Here is a 23,979-nt window from a genome sequence, read left to right on the forward strand (position 1 = left end):
GTAAAATGACAAGAATGGCAGATATATATTTGAGCTTGTAGCAACACTAAATTGGAGTTCATTTTGCATAAAGCCAATAACAATCTATAATCGGCATTTCTTGAAGTCAAAGTTATTAAGAATCATTTCGGGTAAGAAAATATATCAATTTGGGCTAACAGAGGCAAAATTTATAAGAACAATCAGAAATATAATATCTTGTAGTCTGAGAGCAAAAGAGTATATGGCATCACGTGACCGTATCCCGGCGAACCAGTGTTTACCAAAAGTTTTGGCTCCCTCGATGGCCCGGACAAATTTACCCTGTGCATTCATCTCACAGAACCTCCCTTTCTTGAGCTATCACTTCTTCCTCTTGAACCCACATTTACTTAACACCTTGACCACATCCTATCTACCATCATGGAGTACCACTCCGTCCCACCGGAGGAACGTGCCAGAGACGAGGATGGCAACCTTCTCCCTTGGGGCTATGTTTACAAAGAGTATGTTCAATGTACCTTGGAACTCTTCTCCTATAAAAGCTGACAAAATATTTCCTCAGTGAATCTCGCAATCCTCGACGACCACCCGAAGAATCAGGACCATTCGGCAAGAGAAGAAATGCTCGATACGATAATGCTCGCTCACGAACACGGACTGGAACACCAGCAAAGCGCGAGAACCCCAATGTCGCCGAATTCGGTCGACTATTCTCACAGCAACAACAGGAAGATGAGAAAACACACGGCTTGCCCAAGTCAGCATCATCATCCAGTCTTGATAATCCACGGAAGCAAACAGAGAAGGTCGCGACCGAATGCATACTCTACGGATACAAAAACAAGGATAACGAGTGGAAGGTGATTGACAAATATGAGCGCATCTCCCAGGGCATGATCTGCGAAGACTACCCTCGCAACGACCCGAATTCAGCGAACCACTACACCCAGCTATTGAGCGGAGGCGACGTCGTCATCCGAAACCTGTCGGCTGATGCGAATCGCAAATCGAAGCGCTATGCCGGTGGCTACCACTGGATCAAGGTCACCTACGACTCGACCCAGTCCGCAGATCGCGCTTGCTTCTACTCGCCACAGGAAATCGATGGGCACATGGTCTTCTGCGAGCTGTACAATGGCCACGGCCCAACCGAAGATGCCCCCATCCCTGCAGACTCTGCTGCGACCAGTCGGATTCGCAACAAAGCACCGCGCACCTTGACCACCTCGCACTCGACCACCTTCCTCTCCAACTCCAGCAAAGACCAGGATCGCATGACATTGCCTCGATCATTTGCCATGAACAACCTTTCCCGTGTACCGGATTTGCCAGAGGATGAAGGGCACTCGGTCGACTCCTCGACCATCGCCGGTACCTCCGATGATACAGCTACATCCACTGCAACTTCTGCAACTGCCACTGCCACACCCTCTTTCCAGCAAACCAGTTTCAATACAACAACCTCCTCGTCAACGTGGACAACAGGAGCTTCGTCTAACGATCGCACCTCAGCCCACCAACGCCGAGCTCCCGCTCAGGTCGAAACCACCGCTGACAACGAATTCATGACTCATATCCCCACCGTTCGCCGTACCAAGCTGCGCCCCATGCTCGAAGCACTCCCTCCGCAGCCAACCATGACCGAGCGCATCCTCCGCTCAATCCCCATCCTGAGCTGGTTTACAGGCGACATCGTCGGCGATGGCCCACTTCTCCGCGAGGACGGCACATTCGACCAGGAAAAATCTGGCATTTATTGGAGGTTCTGGTACATGTTTGATTATTTCCTGAAAACGGATATGTGCGGACTGAAGGAGGATAGTTGAGGCCGCACGAAGGCCATGAAGCACTATGAAAATGGAATACCTTTCGTCTTTTACTATTCCTACATCACGGATCTTCGCCACAATTGCCAAGTCTTGCGCGCGATCAACCTAAAATCCAAATCGCTACGCAGCTTGAGGCGTCAGTCCTCAAGGATACTGCGCGCATCGCAAGGCAGGGGTCCATGGCTTTGTAAAATGGATTGGGCTTTGATCAATGGATAATGTGTACGATAGCTGCATCTGCAGACATAATGAACTGTCCTGTCGATGGACCGCGCGCGAAATTGATATACCGTAGAACAGTAACAAGTACAATTCCTCGTCTTTCTGCTTCAACTCAGCTAAAACCATCGAGCTGTCAGAAGATTCCTTCCATCTCCATGCGCATAACACTGGCATTGTATAAACCCATGCATCAACCCCGTAGGAAAAGACGAAACCAAGAAAAAGAACAAGATTCAACAAAAAACAACTCTCAAACCGGAGCTTAAATTTCATTGATCATAGACGAAAGTTTTTAAAGACTCGATTTAATTCGCATCTAGGCGTATTTATTCCTTGGTCTCGAAGTTCTCGCCCTCGACGAGTTCGGGGATATCATCCTCCTCATCGTCCTTCTTATCACCCTGCTGCTTCTGCATGTTCTGGTAGCTCTCAGCGAGCTTGCGCAGGGAAGCGAGGGAGTCGGGGCCGAGCTGGTTGAGGATGTTGGGGACGAGCTCGGTGAGCTCCTTCTCCTCGCCGTTACCGTACAGAGCGAAGGTGTTAGAGGGGACAGCGCCGTGAACTAATTGCGATGAAAATGATTAGTGTTGTGTTTCTTTTTTCGTTCTTTTGCGTTGAAAATATTAAGGTTGGTTTCGGGTGGTTTCTACTCACCACGGGGGTTGGCGAAGTGGATGACGTTGCCGTCCTCCTTGAACATGTTGACCTCCTCAATGCCCTGGATGGGCTGGACGTTCAGCTTCTTGAGAGCGGCCTGGAGCTTCTTGTCATCGGCGCCGGAGTTGCGGACGACCTTCTTGACCTTGCGGCGGGGGGTACCCTTGCCACTATAAAGTTGTTAGTTGGTTGGACATTCGGGTTGAAAAAAATGTGGTGTCGGTGTGGATGAGTGGGTGAATATGGGTGGTGGGGGGGATGAAATGGGGGGTCCGAAAAGATCGAAGGAATGCGAGGAATTCATGACAGGCCGAGAGTCAGACTGGATTCTCATTGCCATGCGATATCTATTTTCGATTCGATATTTGGGATATATAGCGCGGTCGCATAGATTCGAGAATCGAGAATTCGTCTGACTATCGGCCGTGTCGAATCCGGGTATTGCAGTTCGAAAATTCGTTTTCTCCATAGGGGATCGAGGGGTCGGGATGAAAACAAGTCTGGACAGAATATACATACCCTGTCGAGGAAAATCATGTTAGCTATCAAATTTGCATACACCAAGGTCTACTTAGACATGCAAGGAATTGCAGGATTGAGATATGACCAAGCTCCAGGGCTACCAATTCCACAGGATCGTAGCTCCACGTCATGACCCAGATCATATCTCAAGCTCAAAAATCCTCGAAAAGAGACAGAAACGTACCGATGCGAACGCTCGCCTGCATTCTAGCCAACTTTGCTTGATCCATGATGAAGTCGGGAGGGGTGATCGCCTGGCGCAGGATTAGCCGGTAATTCGATGTAGGGCGATTGAAATTCGAGGATTCCAATAGAATCGTTTATTTCAACAATTAATATAGCGTACCGTTAAATAATGGTTGAGGGGGAGATGGTGAGAGGGAACGTGAAGTGGAAGTGGGAATGATGATGCATCCCCCAAGAGTTTTGTGTGGGGAGTTTGCCAGAATATTCGCTAATGCGCCGACTTGGGTTTAACGGGCTGGTTTTTTTTGTATGTCTACACTCTGATATGATTTATAAATTGATTCTATTGAAATATAATCTAACTGTTGTTCTTCTGATGATTTTGGTTATTCGCAAGTCCCAGCGTGTTCGATTGTGGGATCTTGATGCTCGGCTAAACCCTAATCGGGCTCTATGAGATCTATAGATATTCGAACATAGCAATCTAGCAACATCAGACTTATGTTGACTCTTTAATATACTTCAATATCATTATAGCCAATGCAAACAACCTTGGTACCTCGATATATACCCAAAGCGGCAATCAGTGGACACAGTTCCATTCCATCCTAACTACTAACCATCTACTTCCTCTCTTTCTCCTCAATCTCAATCTGCTTCTTCTCCCAATTACTAAAATACTTATGCCAAGGATGCTTCTCCTGAAACCCAAGAAGCTGCTTAATCTTGGAATTGGAAAATGGCGCCTCAAACTCCCCCATCTCACGTGTGATAGGTATATCCGGGAACTGCGACCTCAAAAAGTCCTTCGTAGGACTAAGATTGGTAATATGATCATTGGTAGCATTGAAGACCTGAAACCCAAGCCCACTAGTCCGCAACGCCGCCTCACACATCCCACCCAGATCCCGCGCATCGATATACGACCACCCATGCACCTTCCACAGCGCCGGCTCATGCACATAGCTGTAGAAGATCTCATCATTGTACTCATGGGGCTCGATAAGACGCCCAATGCGTAAACTGTAAATATCCGCGTCGAAGCGAGATGCAAAACCGCGCGCGATGCGCTCGTTGCACAGTTTCGCGATCGCGTACGTATCCGTCGGGTTGATGTCCAGGTCTTCGTGGATCGGAAACGAGGGGAAGTTGGCATCGCCCTGTGCAAACGATACCCCGTACACTGTTATGCTACTCGCGATGATGATCTTACGGACTCCTAGTTTGCACGCTGCCTCGATGATGTTGTAGGTGCCCTGCGTGTTCGATCGGAAGGTCTCGTTGTCTGGTACGAGCATGTTGCGTGCGTAGCCTGCGAGGTGGACTACGGCGTCTGGGCGTGGCGGGAGGCCTTCCGGGAAGGGCTCGGTGAGGGTCCATTGGCCGGAGAGGGCGTTGAAGACTTGGCCGCTGTCGGCGAGGTCGGTTTTTAGGGTGTGTACGGATGGGTGTTCCATGTGTATTAGGTCCAGGTTCAGGATTTTGTGTCCGGCGTTGAGGAGCTCGCTGATGACGAATTGGCCTGCTTTGCCAGAGCCGCCCGTCACGACAATGTGGCCCATGCTGGTGATAGTGTCTGGCGCGAAACGGGATTGAGGGTTGAATCTCCGCTCAAGGGATATCTTATTTGATTCTAGGGGAGTCTTTGAATTGAACAAGCTACGCCGGCACTTGTCCAAGGGCTTGGGCATGACCGAGATTGAAATCATCATGATGCCATTTGCCTCCATGCTCACGGCTTTTTACAGGCGAGAGAATGGCAACGAGCATTGCAAACAATGTGGATTCTAAATAGAAGCAAGCTAAATCGCTGATAACATTTCAGTCATTCCATATATTCATACATGCCGCGATTCAGTTTCGCTTGGAAACCTGACTGTCGGTCCAATCCCAGAGCTTGTGAGCCAATTGCGCATTCTGCACAGATGCAGTGCCACCACTACGGTACCCAACGGGAGTGTAGTAAGCTCCGTTGATAAGATTTTCCCTTTGCGTGCCAGCCGCCCAAAGAGAATTGAGGGCTCCACTAGCGATATTCCGGAATACCATGGAGCCAGCAGCACTAATACCGTACTTCATCGTCGAGCTAAGACTCTTTGTATGTCCATAGAGCCCGCTGTCAACCGCACCGGGGTGTACAGAGACAGATAAGATATCAGGATATCGGCGGGCTAGCTCGGATGCAAAGAGGATGTTAGCCGACTTGGAAGCACCATAACGCGTCCATGTACTGGCAGCCAACAAGCCAGGTGTAGATGTAATTTCCTCAAAGGTGGAGGGGCCAACACAGTGAGCTGCCGAAGCGACAGTCACGACTCGCACATCGGGAACCTCATCCTTGGCGCGCTGAAGATCAGCGGTCTTCTGCAGGGTAGGCAGAAGCAGTTTTGTAAACAGGAAGTGTCCGATATGGTTTGTACCGAGCTGGACCTCAAAGCCCTCCTCCGTTGTGGTGGGCGGGTTGCCCATCGTACCCGCATTTAGGATCAGGATATCCAGGCGATCGCTATCTGCCTGGAACTTGTCTGCAGCGGCGCGGATAGATTTGAAGGAAGAAAGATCGAGAGGGAGAAAGCGGATATCGGCGGGGGAGGAGAGCTGGCTTTGGAGAGATTCAATTGCCTCACGCGCTTTGCTCGCGGTGCGGGCGCCCATGTAGATGCGCGACGGGCGATGCTTGGCGAGTTGGAGGATGGTCTCTTTGCCTAGGCCGGCATTGCCTATATCAATCAATGGCGCTGTTAGTGATTTGGAAGCTGTAGATAGATAGAAAGAGGAGATGTACCTCCTGTCACAAGGACGACTTTGCCGTCCAGGTTGCGAATGTCGCGCTCTGGCTGGAACGATGTCCCTAAGTAACCGAAGGTGGCCTCATTCAGGGTTGGGCCAAAGCTTGACAATGCCTCCAGAGGATGACGCAAGCTGTAGGTCGCAAAGCCACGAGTGGCTACAATATCACGAAGATCCATAGCTCCAGATCGAATTGAATATGAAGGGTTGTGAAAGTCGAAATCGGGCTAGGGGGTTAAATAGCCGGTCAATGAGGTCAATGAGGTCAATGATCTCGGGCCAAGGAATAACACCATTTCTTTTTTCACATGTGTGTAGTCCAAAGTAGAATCCATTTTATTTTCTTCAAAGATCTCTGATGTTATCAAGTTTTTTTTAATGGACTACCTGGCAGGAATTTCTGCAGACCTGTTCAACTTTAAAGTATGAAGTCGGGAGATAAAGAACAAGACCTTTGTATATCTCACATCCCGCCAAGCTCTAGTCCTGCACGCCCCGCATGCAGGTTGATCCCCCTTGTATCTCTTGAGACAATTCTCCCGGCCACCTGTCCTGTAGACTTCCTTTCTTCTTTTCCTCGAATCCTAGGAACCCGAGGAATCCTGTAACACAAAATTCCGACCTGTTTCACTATAATCTCGAGCTTGTCAAACATTATATACAAGCATATTTGAAATCCATAAGCACCAAAAATGAGATTTCTTTGCTTACACGGCGGAGGCACAAATGGTGAAGTATGCATATGTTCAATTTTGATATGGAAAATGCTGACCAGCCATAGATATTTGAAATCCAAACTGGAGGCCTCCGCCAGGCACTCGAGAAAAGTGGCCACCGCTTCAAATTCATGAACGGAAAGATGGACGCCAAAGTCGAAGAGGGTAAGCTCTACCCCCTCCGTGTATATACACAGCTACCACCTAAACCATTCACTAACATAACCCAGAACTTGAAGGCATAGTGGACGGCCCCTTCTATAACCACTACAATCGAGGTTCCTCACCAGGTTCCAGCATCCATGAAGCCTTCGATCACACCAAGAACTTCATCGCAAAAGAAGGCCCCTTCGACGCAGTGATAGGTTTCTCACAAGGCGCGGCACTAGCAGCCTCACTTCTAATTCACCAAAGCAAGAACTACCCGGCTGAACCGTCGCTATTCCGCGCAGCGGTGTTTATCTGCGGTGCGGCACCGTGGGATAGTACCGGACTGCAGCACATTTTACCGCAGCCGAATACTTATCCGATTTCCATTCCGACAGCGAATATCGTGGGTAAGGCGGATGCGCTGTTCCCGGAGGGCATAAGGTTATTTGAGCTATGTGAGCCCGCCAAGGCGACTTTCTATGACCATGGTTCTAAGCATATGGTTCCGTTTGATATGAAGAATACGGAGGAGATGGTTAGGATTATTGAGGAGACTGTTGCGAAGGCGATTAGGGGCTAGCGTTAATGAGATAAATCCACCTTGGAAACCACCTCTAGTGGGCTTACCCAAAACCTTTCTGGTAACCACTCACACCATTGTATAGGTCCAATCCCTTCTATCTCTTGTCTCTCCAGAATTTTGGTTAGTCCGATCAAATACGATAGATATCCAAATGGACAATCCTGGTGACTGTCCACCTCGGGTGCCTGGGTTCAATGCTATGCCCGTGGATTATGAGCTAGACGTCAGTGAGTGCTTTGCCCATACGGCGAGCGATAATCGTGCTCTGCGTCTCACAAAGCCCGAAATCTTGACGTTGCGTCTGATGGAACATCTCACCGACAAGACAAACTGGTTGCATTTTTAATGAAGGAGTAGTTGCCCAATGGTTACACCGACGCCGCATTATTCATCCAGAAGGCTATATCCTCACCTTCAATGCCGATTCTGGCGTTTGCAAATCCGACCCGCTAGTTGCAAGCGACTTACAAAAAACGTTGCAACATTCGTTGAATAAATTGTTAAATCAATATTTGAGACAATCGGAGAAAGATGATCTTTCCGAAGCAATTACTGACCTGATCGACCCGTCACGCTTCATGTTGGCACACGGCCATACAGCTGTTCTCAGCTAAGGGCGGCCGTGTCGATATAACCCAAGGAACTATCTCAGCCCCAACCATTCTCAATGTCCATGTCCCGCCACATCCGGAGATCTCTCAAGAGGCTGAAGACATTGAAGAGCCATTGCCTTGGCCAGGAAAGTTTCTGGGGTGCGAGCACAAAAAGAGCGACAGGTCCTTAATAGCCACTGTGGTTGGGTTCTAAAAGCGACCTTCTCACCTGATGGTCAGGTATCAGGCTTAGGATTAGGGTATAAAAGCAGCACGTTTGCGCATGAGATAATGGACAAAGAGCGACAGACATTGGAGAGCCAATCTGGTTTCTGTCATGATGGAAACGAACAAATCTCCATAGCAAACGACTTCGTAGAGGCAATCAAATTCTTTGGCTCCTGATGGAGTATCGAAGATATTCTCGGAGTTCCATAAAGGTTAACTAGCTTTTGGATATACTGACGGACGAGTTCTCATTGTGGGCTTCCTCACATCGATGAAATGAATATCCGAGCAGCTTGCCCTGCTATGGATGTTTCAACATCGGGGCATTGACCTATACGATGGTTTTCTGTTCGCCAATTTTCTACCTAATTCTGATATCGGAGCCTGAGGGTTTTACATATCGAGTTCCGTGGAAGGTTGTATGTGGACTGCCTAAATGGCAGGTCAAAGGGTCCGGAAAATGTTACCTAAGTTGAGTTGCTACTAAGAATAGCACACGTGGACGGGTTCCTCGAGCAACACGCTTCTAACGGCTGTATCAACAGGCAGCCATATAATAATGATCAATAACCTTGGAACCAGACTATTTTATGTGTTGAAATTTGTTTTTTATGCAACGTCCGTGGATTTACTTATGCGAAGCATAGGATACCTAATACTCCCATATTGTGCCTGTTTGCGATAAATAAATTTCATTTTGTTAAGCTTAGGAGAGCACCACGGAACCATCTCGGCTGAATTAGCGATACCAATGACCCTTCACAAACAATAAATGTCAAGGACTTAAAAATAATTAACATTCAAGACCCTAAAGACCAAAGCCGGGGGCCTCCATAGTACGCTTTGGACTGAAAACGCCACAGCACGTGACTCTGGGCAAGCCGCCTCAGCGGCAAGTCACCCTTGTCAGCTTCACTTCAGACAACAACCGTTAATCCTTTCCCTCCGTCACTTGCCGTTGCGCTACATCCCAATCTCTATCATCCTACGATAGCTCTCACCCCATACCAAACCATCTGCGTTGATTCTAGTCTCCTAGACTCCTCCTTTGCTACGCTTCCCCATCAAAACAGCGCAACCCCTAGTGCTCCCGCGAGGTCGTTGGACGATCCCAGTTTCCTGCCAATCCAACTCTCGAGGTTCCCTCAAATTCTTTTACGACTTTCATAATGGCTGCCACCGAACAACCTTACGACCCTTATATTCCTTCCGGCTCTGCTGGAGCCCCGGCTGCCGGACAGAATGGCAACCAGCGAACTGCGGCTTTGCAAGCAGTGAGTGAATCCTCGACGATCTCTTGACTCGTAGCGACCTCAGCCATTCAGAAAACAGCTCGATGTCATCCGGTGGATGGCGCACGCTTGTTGTCTTGATCTATTGAAATACGAAGGCTGGGGTACTTGATTCCCGAAATGGGGCTAACGTGGTATCTTCTATAGCAAATCGACGATACCGTCGGTGTGATGCGCGAAAACATCAACAAGGTCTCCCAACGTGGTGAGAACTTGGATTCTCTCCAGGACAAGACCGACAACCTCGCCGTCTCAGCCCAGGGTTTCCGCCGAGGCGCCAATCGTGTGCGCAAAGATATGTGGTGGAAAGACATGAAGATGCGTGTGTGTCTAGGCATCTGCGTGATTGTCCTTCTCATTGTCATTATTGTGCCGACCGGTAAGTGTTTTCTGACATTCTCCCACCCTTTCTAGTTCGCCACTAACACCTTTGCACAGTGGTTGCCACCAAGCACTAAGCACCTCAACCGTGCGCGACTTACGACTTCCCTTTGGACATGGAATCTTGAATTTTACTGGGCTTACTGTTGTTGGGGCCGTGTGGCCTTTTCCGTTTTCTTCGCAGCCGCTAATACCTCCTGCTGTTTTTTTCTGGGCGTGTTTTCAATGACCAAATCCTCTTTGACTTTTCCGTGCAACGAAATGAGTTCATCCGATTTTGGGTTGTGTCGCTATATGCGACCCGGTCGACGGGTGAAGATGTAAATGATACTTCCATGACGCCGTGTTTAAGTATGCTTACCACATTGCCATTCGGGTGCTTTCTTACTGCAATGAATCTCCCTTATAGTGCGCTTATGGCCTTTTTTTTCGAATGCTCGGTCTTGGAATACCTGAACAGCATAGCTGCAATGTACAATATTGTAGAACGTTCGTGTAGATCCACACTTTGGACAAAGCCAACATCCACCCTTGTGTATACTCGGCGATTTGAGTCTCTGTCTTTGGTCTCATGAGTATGCATGACTGGCGATGGAAGAAGATTGAGTTTGGAAGTTGGATTGCCCACCATTATATTCCTATTTGGCAGACCAGGCTACTTAGTCTCAGGGCTGAGAGCTAGCATGTCCACGTGGCTTAAGACCCATCTGACCTGTGAAGCTCCAATTCGCCAATGAGGATAATGCAAGGCACCCGCTATGTATGCCCGAACCCTTTGGCATCAAGTGTCTATTTATTAATTAACTTGATCTAGATGTTCCCACCGTGGATCTCTATAGTGCAGTGCAAGTCTTTCCCTGATCCTTTCGGAAACCCATCTACCGAAGCCTGTTGAGTGGTAGGAAAAATCAGATAATACTGGAAACTCTTGGCACGAAAACAAAGTGTCCACCAATTCCTCGATCAGACCACTGGGAGTCGTATATATCGTCGGCAGAAAGCGCAAAGTGCTAGACCCAGTCAGGGTGGACAGAAGTGGATAGTGGTGGCCCAACGCAACGAGTGAGAGGGAGGGACAAGATCAGATAACTGAGACTAAACCCAAGCAGGATGACGTTTTACGATATCCGAGCAGAACCTTGGAAGATGTGGGCTTTTTCGGAGGTAATATGGGCTATTGAGGAAGTCTAAGGAGATATCCCGAGGCGAAGATTCTGTTCCTTTTTTTTTTTTACTTTGATTCTTTTGGTCCCGGTTAGGGCACCACACAAATGTTAATATTGTGCACATATAGGATAAAAGAAGTCAAGGGAAATTATTTGGATACATATATAACGCATATTTAGAATAAAATATCTATAAAAGGTGAACATTGGAATAAATCAAATGTCGCACGTAAAAGATGGAGAGATAAATCGCTCGCTAGAGGGGGTCCACCGCCTTCTCTCCGTCATTGGGCCAAGTTATCGCTCCGAGGCCCGGCCGATCTGAAAAATATCTCTTGACTCAAACACTTTCTCACCTTCCACCTACCTTTCCACCTTTTTATACATATTTGGGGCCTCTCCCACCAAAGGGCCGACCGTGAGACCATTGAGGCTGCCGCATGTGCGTTGCTAAAATGATGTCCCTTCGCTCCGCTGTGCGGAGAGCTTCGTGCAAGCCCCTCCGTACTCTCTCCGCACCGACTACTCTGCGAGTCTCAGCTGCAAAGACTGCCACCTCTCTGCGCCAGACTCGCACCTACTCCCGCTCGACGGATCCTCACCTGACCTCCACCCGCAGCACCGTCGTGCAACTGCTGAGCAATATTGGCTCTAAGCGCGAGGTCCAACAGTACCTGTCACACTTCACCTCCGTGTCCTCTCAGCAATTCGCCGTGATCAAGGTTGGTGGTGCTATTATTACTGAGCACCTCCAGACCCTGTCATCCGCGCTCGCATTCCTTAACCATGTCGGTCTGTACCCCATCGTCGTCCACGGTGCCGGTCCCCAGCTTAACCGCATGCTGGAGGCTGCCGGTGTTGAGCCTCAGTTCGAGGATGGAATCCGGGTGACTGACGGTAAGACTCTGGCCCTCGCCCGCAAGCTCTTCCTGGAGGAGAACATGAAGCTGGTTGAGGAGCTCGAGCGCATCGGTATCCGTGCCCGCCCCATTACCGCCGGTGTCTTTTCGGCCGATTACCTCGACAAGCCCAAGTACAACCTGGTTGGTAAGATCAATGGCGTTGACAAGGCGCCCATTGAGTCAGCTATTGCTGCTGGATGTCTGCCCATCCTGACCTCCATGGCCGAGACCCCTGACGGCCAGGTGCTTAATGTCAATGCCGATGTGGCTGCCGGTGAGCTTGCTCGTGCCCTGCAGCCCCTCAAGATCGTCTACCTGGCCGAGAAGGGCGGTTTGTTCAATGGTGACACCGGTGAGAAGATCTCCGCCATCAACCTCGATGAGGAGTACGACCACCTGATGAGCCAGTGGTGGGTGCGCCACGGCACTCGCCTGAAGATCAAGGAGATGAAGGATCTCCTCAGCGATCTGCCTCGCTCGTCCAGCGTCGCAATTATCCACCCTGCCGACCTTCAGAAGGAACTTTTCACCGACTCTGGTGCTGGTACCCTGATCCGCCGCGGTAACAAGATCCACGTGAAGACTTCTCTGTCCGAGTTTGAGGACATGAAGGCCCTGAAGGAGGTTCTGGTCCGTGATCGTGAGGGTCTTGATGCCCGTGCCGTTGTTGACCGCTACGTCGAGGGTATGAAGGAGAAGGACTTCAAGATCTACTACGATGAGCCTATGGAAGCTCTCGGTGTTGTGCTGCCTCCCCAGCCCAACTCCCAGATGGCCCACTTGGCCACTTTCACCATCACCAAGTCTGGTTGGTTGACTAACGTTGCCGACAATGTCTTCGCCAGCATCAAGAAGGACTTCCCCAAGCTGGCATGGACTGTCAAGGAGGACGATGAGAACCTGACCTGGTTCTTCGACAAGGCCGATGGCAGCTTGAGCCGTGATGGCCAGGTCCTCTTCTGGTACGGCGCCGAGAACGGCGAGGAAGTCAAGCAGCTGGTTCAGGAGTTCAACGCGCACGGTCGCCAGATGTTCGGTGACATTAACCTTGAGGCGCGCCTTCACCGCGCTGCTGAAGCTGCCGCCAACATTGGCAAGGGTTTCGGCGCTAGCGGTGCTTCTGTTGAGCAGAAGCGTGGATTCTCAACCACCACCAATGCCCTTCGCATGACCCGTGCCAAGCGCCCCGCCGTTGCCGTGAACTCTTTCCGCACCTATGCCACTACCAACCCCAACCCCCCTCTTGGAGAGAAGAACATCTCCAACACCCAGCCCGCCAAGGTTGCCCTCATTGGTGCCCGTGGTTACACCGGCCAGGCCCTGATCAACTTGCTCAATGCCCACCCTAACATGGATCTTCGTCACGTCTCGTCCCGCGAGCTGGCTGGTAAGAAGCTTCAAGGCTACGAGAAGCGCGAGATCATCTACGAGAACCTCAGCCCCGATGATGTCCGCAAGATGTCCGCTAATGGTGACATTGACTGCTGGGTGATGGCCCTCCCCAACGGTATCTGCAAGCCTTTTGTCGATGCCGTTGACGAGGGTTCCAAGACCGGTAACGTCATTGTTGACCTGAGCGCCGACTACCGCTTCGATCCCAAGTGGACCTACGGTCTTCCCGAGCTGGTTGAGCGGTCTAAGATTGCCCGGGCTACTCGCATTGCCAACCCCGGATGCTACGCTACTGCTGCTCAGCTTGGAATTGCTCCTCTTGTTCCGTTCCTTGGCGGCCAGCCCACCACCTTCGGTGTTTCTGGATACTCCGGCGCGGGTACCAAGCCCAGCCCCAAGAACGACGTCAACTTCCTCACCAACAACCTCATCCCCTACAGTCTGACTGACCACATCCACGAGCGTGAGATCAGCGCACAGCTGGGTACCAGCATTGCGTTCATTCCTCACGTCGCTGTTTGGTTCCAGGGTATCTCTGTAAGTACCTGTTGGCCCCTCATTGATCCCCACAATGACTAACAATTATATCAAGCACTCTATCAGCATTCCTCTTAAGCAGAAGATGACCTCCCGCGATATCCGCAACCTCTACCAGGATCGCTACGCCGGTGAGAAGCTCGTCAAGATCGTTGGCGAAGCCCCTCTTGTCAAGGACATTGCCGGCCGCCACGGTGTCGAGATCGGTGGATTTGCCGTCCACTCCAGCGGCGAGCGCGTTGTTGTCTGCGCCACCATCGACAACCTGCTGAAGGGTGCCGCTACCCAGTGCTTGCGTAAGTGTTGAATCCATCTACTTCATGTCATAACGCTAACAAACTAAATAGAAAACATGAACTTGGCTCTGGGCTACTCTGAGTACGAGGGCATCCCTCTCGACTAAGCTCCCACTCGAAGTCAGTGACGAGTAGTTGTCAGGGCGTGTTTGTGTGTTGTTTTTGCATGTCTTTTGTCTCATACCCCCCGTGCATCCTATACATCGCTCTGGGTTGGAGATTTCTGGGTGCTTCCTATCTATTTTCAGATCTTCCATAGTTGATTATGTCTACGCTTATACTTTTGTGCTAAAAGAGTGCGGTTTCTGTTGGTTTTGGTCCATTTTGCTCCTTAGAATTCTTCCTCCTTTCGGGTGCCTCATCGTTTTTCATCCCCTTGTGCCCAACTGACTTATGATTTCTCAAGAGTCTCAAGAAAAGTAAATTTTCTTTCTTCTAATGTTGGGGTTTAACCCAGTCTCCCCCAAGTGTTCCCTATGTCAGGAACATCCATGGATACACGAATCGAGTTGATTTATTGAATTAAAAAGAACAGGGAATCCAATTGTAATTAGAAAATAATATGTTAATGGGAACCTGACCTCAGCTCGTCAGTACTGTAGCTGTAAGCGTGGACCTGGGATGCATAACGCATCTGTTCACCTCGCCTCAAGGGTCTTGTGCTCAGACTGAGAATTGGACACCCTCTTCACACATCATCCTTCTACCTTCTCCCTCTTCCGAGGTTCCCTGTATTCTAATTTTCTGTGCTACTGTCACCCGTGCTTATCGAGGGCACTTGCAGATACTCTTGACTCTCTTTCATCCAAAACCATCCCAGAATCGCTCACACATTACGTTGGCCCACGGGCAAGCTCAAGATCACAGCAAACCTGCAGCTGATATCTTCCTCTTCAACGTCCCCTCCTACCAGAAAACATTTCACTCACTGCGGCCACACTATCCTTAACTCGCATCTAAAACTCCAAGCCGTGGAGAGACTCGAGGGCCTGGGGGTCACTCGAGTCCACTTGCGTAGCAACCATGTTCTACAGCCATGAAAGCAAGTTGAAATGCCCCCGTGTGCTATCGTTACCTCGGATCAAAAGCTGACCTGCTTGTCACGCTCTAGTCCTCACCTCTCCTGAGCATGGTGTCGCGACAATATGGTAAGAGCACCCAGTACTTCCACAATTTCAAAGCCAGGACTAATAATACCCTCTCCATAGGCTAGTCGCAACTCTGGGATACCGTTCCATTGCCAGAAGACTGAACCGAAAAGCCATACAGGACGTTGATGTTCCCAATGCATGCCGAGTTATCATCAATCCCGACGCACCTATGGCCCTTCGACTGCAGGGAAGCTTGCTGTAATATCTGCCGCTTAGTGGTGTCTCCATGGGTATGCTAACAATTTGCCTGTATTAGGTACGGTGTCTCTCGAGTGTACAGTCAACAGTGCGGGTACACGCTGCTTGACACACAGGCGATGCATGATAAGATGCTCTCCAAGTTGAAAATCATTCCCGGTAGTGGGCTGGATCCAGCTGCCGGACAGACCAGGTGAGTCTCACTAATTTGTAGTGCTGCAAGACATCGGCCGAATACTAACCTTATCCCAGGCCCAGCAATCTGATCCTACCTTATGACCCGTCTTTCTTACCCGAGACAGCTCTCCCGGGCCTTGAAATTGACCTGTCCTATTTCACTGCCACCACGGACGATAGCTCGAGCCAGATCAGTGGTCTATGGACCAAGTCGCCCAGTAATAGCTTATCTGGCACTTCGCAGCTTTCAAGCCTGCACCTTGAGCTCCCGTCGGATGATATCCTAGGATATGGTACTATCCTTGGGCTTGATGAAAACAATGGGTCTTTGCAGAAGAAAGACAAATTCGGAAACATGACTGGGCTAGGCTTAGGCAATGAAGAGGGTGTTCTGCTTCAACCTGACTTTGAATTCGATGAGGATGGCAATATCATCGAGCTCGGTGCCAGAAGACAGTCCCCTCGTGCAAGAAAGTCCACTGTTGGCCCGAGGGAAAGCGAAGGACTGGCAGACGACCAACAACGGCAGCTTTCTGAAGATCCTGTGAGTATCAAAAATCCATGCCAGAACCAAAAGCATGTCCACTGACTCTACTCAATAGATGCAGATTGACAACGAGGATGTTAGAGTGGCTGAGGCCAACGACATTATGGAGCTCGACACCCAGACTGCAGGTCAAACAATTCCCCGGACAAATGAAGGCCTGGATGGAGTTGAAGAAACAATCGAGATCCAAGCAGCGAGGACCCGCCGAGTCAGGCGCCCCAAGGAAATCATTTCCGACGATGCCACGGCGCTTCGAAATATGACGATGGCCCAATGGAACAATGAGTACGTTGCGAACATGATCGAAGCAGTGAAGCAAAAGCAGCAAAATAAGATCCCAACCATTTCGAAGAAGAACGCTGCATTCTGGGTTTTCGGCCAGGGAATCGGCTCGGTTGGAGTCGGACTGGGAGTGGACCGTGAACTGCATCCGCTCAGCCTCTACTCAGGCGAGAATCTTTTCGAAGCCGTTGGTGGATACCCCCAACGAAACAGGCGAAAGCGCAACGCAGATGACGATGAAAGATCAGAGGGACGTCGAGTACGCGCTAGAGACGAACAAGCAGAACATCTTAGTCGTGAGAACATCGACCGTCTCAGCATGGAAGTTGAAGTCGGTCGTGATGCCCCTTCGAGCCTGTTTGACGACCACTCATCCCAGATGCCATGGAACATCACCGCTTCTATTCAAAGCTCTCGACACAGACGTCGATTCGGCAGTGTCAGCGAGCTATCTTCTCAAGGACGCAAGGCCCGAAGCCGTCTCACGAGCGCCAGTCCCCTCGCCGGGCGCAGCTATCTCGGTGGACAAGATCGGCTTAGCGTCGAGCTCCTGGGCGAGTTCGGAGACGACCTAGATCTCACCGGTTATCTTGAAGGCGAGCTTGCGACAGACCGCGAGAATATCAGCTCACTCTCGCCAAGAAAGCGTTTCGCTCTCGAACGCGCTAAGTCAACTCTTGATCAGGAAAGCTTGAATTTCATAGAGTTCATGAAGAGCAAGATGGGTACTGCTAATGATGGCGAAGTAGGAAACGCACAAAGCCCGACCAGCAACACGTCTAGCCCGGTCACGACCAGACTTGGCCAGACCACGTTCGCGAGTCTTCTTCCTCCTGGGAGTACGACGCGAGCTGTCGCGACTCAGGCTTTGATGAATGTTCTCACCCTCGCTACAAAGGGTGTGTTGCATGTCCACCAGGACGGGTACATCGACGAGAGTACCGAGTGGGTAGTTCACTATCGCTATGGCGAAATTTTCCTGAGATTATCTGGAATGTGAGCGTGAACCGTGCGTACTAGCTCTAAATGACGACCATGAATGACCTCGATGAACACATGCTTTGATGGATTTTGTCGAAGAATTGAAATGCAAGTGGAAGGTATGGCTTTGCTCAGTCGTGATCAGCAATAAAACACCAAGGATGAACAGAAACGACCATGAGCGCTGATATGAACGAACCTATTGACGCGATCTGTGCTGGCATATTACATCACCGGGATGCGCAAAGAACATTTTTATGAGCAAGAGAGAGGGCGATACAGGGTTATATGTATGGTAGCCAAAGACCATTGTTGAATCTACTTTATTTTTATTTTTCGATATACCCCAATCTTACCAGGAACCTGTATGTTGTAACTGAAGTAGTTGACAGTATCGGGTATGGGATACGGTCTAACAGGGTAACAGGGTAACAGTAATAATACCTGATGTTTCGATCGCGTGGAAATGAACATGTATACGGGGAAGTATATAAAATAACAATGTCTTGTTATATGTATCTTAATCTACCTTTTTGCTTCTGCTTATTGCGTGAGAGTCAGAAGAATTGTCCCCCACTAAATCTAATCATAGCCTGATCCGAGTGTGCTTCGTGTGCCCTGAATTCTCGGACTCGATAGGCTTACCGGCTTATACCTCTAGGACTATATAAGGGATGTTTAGTTAGCAAATTATCTATAGAGATTATTCAAAGTGCTTATTTCGAAATTGCGTTTTATTAGGCAGCTATTCATCATTGTATATTTCATATTTCTAGGGTCCCGAGCGCCGGTCTCATCCATTAGCCGAGATTTTTGGACCAAGGCAGGAGATATAAGTAAAATCAAAGATTAATGAGATGACTATTATAATAGATTTGATTAATAGACATAGACCTAACATAATTACATGTAAACTTATTTATGTAAGTTTAGTACAGAAGGTACCGTAAGCAGTGCTCCAAATTACGCAGGGCGCGTAACCCGCGTATTCTCCCGTCTTCGTCTTTCCATTTTCTTTTCTTCTCTCTCACCCCTCCAACTTTACCTATACGCGACCTTTACCCATTCTTTCGGACTTTCTTTGTTTATTATCCTGGATACTATTACTCCTCTCGCTATGGGTCGCACCGTCGACCAGGAGGTACACGCGGCGTTTGTCGAATTTCGCGCCAAGGAAGATGATAAGGTGCGTGTGTATTTCGTAATATTTCACCCAGTCCCTAACATACGAAACCCCGTTTTAGTGTCTGTCCGTTCAGTGTATATACTGTCAACAAATTCGAGCAAAGAACACTTCGCGACAGAAACAACATCTCCTTGAATGCCCAGGTTTGCGCGGTCATCCCAACGCGCCTCAACCTTCCCAGCCCGCCCAGGCCGCCCCTAACGGAATCGGTCCTCCCAATGGCTACCCCGGAACTCCCAATGGCCCGACTGCCACCCCATCAGGTCCAGCTGGTCCTGGTACTATCCCAACTCCTAACGGCACCCTCATGACCAATGGTGTCAACCCTCATGCTACTCCGTTACAGACCCCGCTCGGGGCTCTCCAGAACCGCGCTACAATGGCAACTCCTGTCCCGCCTACCGGTCCTCCCTCCGCGCCGCCAAGCGCCGTTCCCTCGCGCCCGACTCCCAAGCCAAAAGCCAAGACATCAAGCTCGAGCTTGCCCGCGCCCCCATTAGACGATGTGCACGCAGCTTTCGTCGAGTTCCGCGCAAAGGAAGAAGACAAGGTACGAAGCAACTCGGTCATCGGTGTTGGAACATACAAGCTAACCATGCGAAATAGTGCCTGTCCGTTCAATGTATTTACTGCCAGCAAGTTCGCGCGAAGAACACTAGTCGCCAGCGCCAGCATCTGCTCGAATGCCCCACCTATCTCAGCGTCATGAAGGACTCGATCCCCGCCAACAACCTGCTCCACACATTCCCCGAAGGCGACGTCGCCCGATCACTTCAGATCCCTGCGCCGTCGCTGGAGCTGGATTTCCGCATGAGCATCAAAATGAACCCCAAGGTATCTGTTGGTCCTAGCATCTGGGGCCAAAGAGAGTGGGTCTCCTTCATCGGCGGTCAATGGGCCGGTCGATGGGGTAAGGGTATCGTGCTGGTAAGTCTAATCTCTTCCGACCATTCCCTGTTCAGCGTTTAACTTTGAAAAACAGCCCGGTGGTCAAGATACACAGATCGTGACCAAGGATTCCACTACCAACCTCCGCGCGAGTTATATTCTTCAAACTGTCGATGAGCCACCTGCATTTATCATTGTTCGCACCGAAGGATGGTTGACAGGTGCCAAGGATGTGCTCGAAAAGGTTATTGATGCCAACATGGCAGATGGTGTCAACCCCGGTAGCTACAAGTACCGGGTCAATCTGTCCATGGAGACCGGCGATGAGCGATACACATTCTTGAACACCTTGATGTGGATCGGCAGCGGTTGCCGCAGAGGTCATGAAGGTAAGCTTCTTTACTCTGTTCTTGTTGCGATTGTTCCATCCATACTAACTGGTCATGCAGTCATCTTCGACTCGTTCCGTGTCAACTAGGTCAATTCCCTTGTCAACCGATGATGTCTTGTCCGTTATTCAGCGAGTTCGTGTCTTTTTAACTTCAGCTTCCACTTTCTGATGGGAAAACGGTGTTTCTACTTTGCCATTTCTTGATACGCGGCGCAACGTTTCTATGATTCGATTCTTCTCACCACGACTTTGTTCTTCCGACTCTCTTTCAATCTCGAACCATGGGCATTTCCGCCCTGGTCTCCCGTGTGTCCGCCGTAATGAAGCTGATTCTGAGCTCTGCGATATGCTTGCTCTTCATTTCGTGCGTTTATGGTTCTTCTGATGTAATTCTTTGACGGCTATCTATCTCAAAATAGTCGGCCTTGTAAGGTATTGCTAGCCTTTTGAGACGTTTCTTGTTATCTTGATCTCAACTTTTCATGCCCTATCTTCACGGGCTTTTTCCTTTCGAGTCAAATTTCCGTCCAAATTTGATATGCAATATATTCAGGTAGTCATTTCATTTTTAATGATAGGAATGAACATTGTTCTGGGTCTGTTTGGTTTCTCTTCTATTTCATGGTACTTTAGTACAAAACGTCATGTTGGTAACTCTACATATCTCACGCTTAGCTATGAGAGCAGTGTCAATTTCTACACATATATATGTCTTTCTTGAAGGAAACATTATTCGATTGTGTTTGTGTAGATGTATGCAGATACCTGAATTTTTAGACGTGTGTTCTGTTGGAAATTATATAGAACGGGATATATAACCCGCCGTCATATACCACAAGACCGTACTTTAACGCCAACGGTATATACCTGTACGTACCAGGAATATAACTTCGAATATTTCATACAACATTCAAGTTGTATATCATCATTATGTACAGAAATCGAAGAATTAATTTGATGTTATATCTATGAAAACCACATGTATACCACCAATACAAGAACGCCGTACCAAATCCAACACGCCAGGTATTATATATATACTTCAATCAAAATTGAATGGCAGAGATGGATCAATCTCCGGCATATTCAACATACCAGAAAAACTTTCTGATCCAGTGAAAACGAACTGATTGAAAACCGAATCATCTGCACCCCACGTAATTGCAAACGGGTTGCCAACCGGGTTAGACAACGGACTCCCCAATTGAGGCGAACTGATCCTTTGAAGCGCATTACGCTCATCGTTGAAAAACTCCTGTGAAAGACCCAGAAATTTCTGGTACAGTGTTCGTAATTGTACAAGGGGGTAGCTGATTCCCGTTTGAGCTAGGCAATCGGCGATGGCTTTCATGAGGTTGAAATCGCCGATGTCAGATGTTGCAACGACGTTGCAGAATAGAACTAGGTATGCTGTCGCAGGGTAGAGGAGAATAGTCCTGTATATATTAGAGATGAAAACGTATATCTAGTATGGTATTGGGTACTCACCAGTTCAAAAAATTGACTGCGGTTTGCTTCTCCGCCGAGTGACACATCGATACAAGTGCTGAAAGTTCCCGGCGCGCTGATTGAAGGTAGCTCTCTGTTGAGCGGGTTATTTGGCCGGGATCGGATTGGAGGAGGTATAGGATTCCGGTCATGACTGATTGATATGCGAACTTTAGGGCGGACATTTCGGTCTGCGCGTCGAGTCCTTTCCACTCAAATGACAAGGAAGCCATCTGTACGGGTAAGAAATTGCGCATAGAGGAAAAGGGGAGTATGACTTACGTGTGTCATTCTTTGCTCGATATATTGCATCTGCAGCAGCATGTATTCTCCGGTGCTATATAGTAATGAGGAATTGTTGTGAGTCAATGAGCTATCGGGAAGATATGAAACCACTGTATCCTGCACCCGAGCAAGATCCAGATAAACTGAGAAATGTTCGGCCATGGGAGGGTAATTTGGATAAAGATCGTTGAAAGTGGCCGGTAGTTGAACATCGAGAAGGCAGCGTGAAGTTCGTGATTTGAAAGCATGGTTTCTGTCCAAGGTGTAGCACCAAAGGAAACAGAAAAGTTCTTCTTCGCTTGCACTTCCACAAAGAACTTTCGTTTGAATATCCAAGTCAATGCAGGTGTTACAGGCCGCTTTGGTAAGGTCGCCACTTAAATCGACGTCTCCCGATCCTTGGTGAAGGAATATCTAGATATGGATTAGTTCTGTCGAGAAAGGATATAGGGACATGATTCAGAGACTTACACCACATATGATAGCTTGTAATAGCGCAAGAGATGGGGGTATTAGCAGTGGGATCTGCTTTAATGCGGCCTGAGCTGCTGCTCGATATTCTGTGGCATTCTTCCTCAGCTCGAGGGCGAGGTCGGTGTCTTGTTCAAGATTTACAACCGTAGTGATAAACTTGTAGGCAACGGCATTAACGCAAACAGTGTAGATGATAGATTCGCGAGTTGATATGTTGCCGCGAAGGAGTGAAAGACCCATCTTCTTCAATGATGGAATGGAGATATGTCTAAAGTAATCCACAACGAAAACTCCAAACCTGTCCGTCCGAATATCTGCGGGGTTTCATGATCAGTAACGATTTTGTAATGTATTTAGTCCAATATCGATATACCTTTCAACATCCAAGTAAGGAATTCAACAGACAAGCTTCGAGAGGAAATTTCCTCTTGACGATCGTTAACACTGTCTTGTACCAGTGATCTCGAATTGTCAGACAATATTCTTATCACCGATAAAGCTGTTTCAAGCACACTGCGTCTGTCTAGCGTGAGACCCGGCAGATGACATAGTTGATGCTGGATTGTCATCTGCGCATCATAAACCGGATCATATATGACCCCAGTTTTGACTCCACCTAGATCAGGGAAATTACGAGCTGGGTTAGAGCGAAGGATTGGTAAGATTTCATCCGAGTTCCCTTCATCAACATGATGATCAGGCATTACTCTCCGTCGGGAACTGTGGGAAGGGCTGCGGGAGTAAGCCCGGGGACGAGTGCTTAGACACTTGCGCTTCACAGCCCGCCGACGATTACAGGAGATACCTGCATCCTGGCAATTGCCACATGGATCGCGCCTATCGCACCGGACCTGTGTATCCAGTCAGTAGATTGCGGATTGAATATAGGTATATATAGATATAGATATAGATATAAAGAGATTTGAAAAAGGGGTCCTTACCTTGCGTGAATGACAGAGGTCACACTGCAGTTGACATTAGTATCTGCAAAGTTGGGGATTTTCAGATGAGAGATACGTACCACTAATTGAGGCCCCTGCTTCTCGAGTGACATCTCGGTCGCCATACTTCCTTTGCAGTGAAGTTATAGCGAGAGTGGAGTAAAATAATGGTGAGACCAGCCTTGGGAGGTCTAAAAATAATAAAAAAGTACGATTTGAATCAGAAATTTCGTCCAGCGGAGCAAACCGACATCTGGGCAGAATAGGCAGCATTAATGGCTCCGGCGCGGATCATACTTTTCTTGGCATCCATATATTGTCCAATTAGTGTTTATTACATTTGTTTTATGGAGGCGAAATAGGTTGTTACTTCGGTACTTTAATGAAATTAGAAAAGTCATACATACTACTTACCTCTACTGTATGTACAGCATAGGTGCATTATTCTCCGGTTAACCCTACACATGCCAAGCGTCAGGTATGGGTGCTTGGCACTATTGAACTTTGAGTTTCTTTTATATCAGACCCTTCCAAAGGTTTCGGGGGAACCTCGGCTCGGAGTTTGA

The 23,979-nt window shown here is 48.8% G+C and overlaps 11 protein-coding genes across 11 annotated transcripts; 7 read left to right on the top strand and 4 right to left on the bottom strand.

Annotated features, from left to right (window-relative positions):
* Positions 1-402: 402 nt before the first annotated feature.
* N7517_004917 (uncharacterized protein) lies at positions 403-1,808 on the top strand (the record flags this gene model as incomplete). Its single annotated transcript, XM_056722647.1, has 2 exons — positions 403-485; positions 545-1,808. 2 exons carry the CDS (start codon positions 403-405, stop codon positions 1,806-1,808), a joined length of 1,347 nt encoding a protein of 448 aa, XP_056578897.1.
* A 551-nt stretch (positions 1,809-2,359) lies between these two features.
* On the bottom strand, positions 2,360-3,442 carry N7517_004918 (nascent polypeptide-associated complex subunit family protein; the record flags this gene model as incomplete). The annotated part of the gene is made up of 4 exons (XM_056722648.1): positions 2,360-2,595; positions 2,688-2,860; positions 3,108-3,210; positions 3,397-3,442. The coding sequence occupies 4 exons, from the start codon at positions 3,440-3,442 to the stop codon at positions 2,360-2,362; spliced, it is 558 nt and encodes a 185-aa protein (XP_056578898.1).
* Positions 3,443-4,021: 579 nt separating this feature from the next.
* On the bottom strand, positions 4,022-5,128 carry N7517_004919 (NAD-dependent epimerase/dehydratase family protein; the record flags this gene model as incomplete). The annotated part of the gene is made up of 1 exon (XM_056722649.1): positions 4,022-5,128. The coding sequence occupies one exon, from the start codon at positions 5,126-5,128 to the stop codon at positions 4,022-4,024; it is 1,107 nt and encodes a 368-aa protein (XP_056578899.1).
* A 124-nt stretch (positions 5,129-5,252) lies between these two features.
* Positions 5,253-6,367, bottom strand: N7517_004920 (putative short-chain dehydrogenase/reductase family protein; the record flags this gene model as incomplete). Its single annotated transcript, XM_056722650.1, has 2 exons — positions 5,253-6,118; positions 6,184-6,367. 2 exons carry the CDS (start codon positions 6,365-6,367, stop codon positions 5,253-5,255), a joined length of 1,050 nt encoding a protein of 349 aa, XP_056578900.1.
* Positions 6,368-6,880: 513 nt separating this feature from the next.
* N7517_004921 (Serine hydrolase FSH) lies at positions 6,881-7,634 on the top strand (the record flags this gene model as incomplete). Its single annotated transcript, XM_056722651.1, has 3 exons — positions 6,881-6,922; positions 6,970-7,069; positions 7,135-7,634. The coding sequence occupies 3 exons, from the start codon at positions 6,881-6,883 to the stop codon at positions 7,632-7,634; spliced, it is 642 nt and encodes a 213-aa protein (XP_056578901.1).
* Positions 7,635-7,788: 154 nt separating this feature from the next.
* On the top strand, positions 7,789-7,983 carry N7517_004922 (uncharacterized protein; the record flags this gene model as incomplete). Its single annotated transcript, XM_056722652.1, has 1 exon — positions 7,789-7,983. One exon carries the CDS (start codon positions 7,789-7,791, stop codon positions 7,981-7,983), a length of 195 nt encoding a protein of 64 aa, XP_056578902.1.
* A 1,644-nt stretch (positions 7,984-9,627) lies between these two features.
* On the top strand, positions 9,628-10,208 carry N7517_004923 (SNAP receptor SNC2; the record flags this gene model as incomplete). The annotated part of the gene is made up of 3 exons (XM_056722653.1): positions 9,628-9,732; positions 9,898-10,129; positions 10,189-10,208. 3 exons carry the CDS (start codon positions 9,628-9,630, stop codon positions 10,206-10,208), a joined length of 357 nt encoding a protein of 118 aa, XP_056578903.1.
* A 1,529-nt stretch (positions 10,209-11,737) lies between these two features.
* argEF (bifunctional acetylglutamate kinase/N-acetyl-gamma-glutamyl-phosphate reductase) lies at positions 11,738-14,531 on the top strand (the record flags this gene model as incomplete). The annotated part of the gene is made up of 3 exons (XM_056722654.1): positions 11,738-14,128; positions 14,184-14,424; positions 14,476-14,531. 3 exons carry the CDS (start codon positions 11,738-11,740, stop codon positions 14,529-14,531), a joined length of 2,688 nt encoding a protein of 895 aa, XP_056578904.1.
* Positions 14,532-15,447: 916 nt separating this feature from the next.
* Positions 15,448-17,779, top strand: N7517_004925 (Rad21/Rec8 N terminal domain protein; the record flags this gene model as incomplete). The annotated part of the gene is made up of 6 exons (XM_056722655.1): positions 15,448-15,484; positions 15,536-15,572; positions 15,633-15,773; positions 15,832-15,966; positions 16,026-16,494; positions 16,553-17,779. 6 exons carry the CDS (start codon positions 15,448-15,450, stop codon positions 17,777-17,779), a joined length of 2,046 nt encoding a protein of 681 aa, XP_056578905.1.
* A 1,098-nt stretch (positions 17,780-18,877) lies between these two features.
* On the top strand, positions 18,878-20,312 carry N7517_004926 (DUF3237 domain-containing protein; the record flags this gene model as incomplete). Its single annotated transcript, XM_056722656.1, has 5 exons — positions 18,878-18,946; positions 19,005-19,496; positions 19,553-19,873; positions 19,929-20,223; positions 20,284-20,312. 5 exons carry the CDS (start codon positions 18,878-18,880, stop codon positions 20,310-20,312), a joined length of 1,206 nt encoding a protein of 401 aa, XP_056578906.1.
* A 955-nt stretch (positions 20,313-21,267) lies between these two features.
* On the bottom strand, positions 21,268-23,538 carry N7517_004927 (Zn(II)2Cys6 transcription factor; the record flags this gene model as incomplete). The annotated part of the gene is made up of 7 exons (XM_056722657.1): positions 21,268-21,661; positions 21,714-21,946; positions 21,996-22,412; positions 22,470-22,786; positions 22,846-23,323; positions 23,414-23,437; positions 23,494-23,538. 7 exons carry the CDS (start codon positions 23,536-23,538, stop codon positions 21,268-21,270), a joined length of 1,908 nt encoding a protein of 635 aa, XP_056578907.1.
* Between the last annotated feature and the right edge of the window lie 441 nt (positions 23,539-23,979).

The sequence above is a fragment of the Penicillium concentricum genome (genome assembly GCF_028827145.1).
Source record: "Penicillium concentricum strain IBT 3081 chromosome Unknown utg000002l_segment0_segment0, whole genome shotgun sequence".
Lineage (NCBI taxonomy): Eukaryota > Fungi > Ascomycota > Eurotiomycetes > Eurotiales > Aspergillaceae > Penicillium > Penicillium concentricum.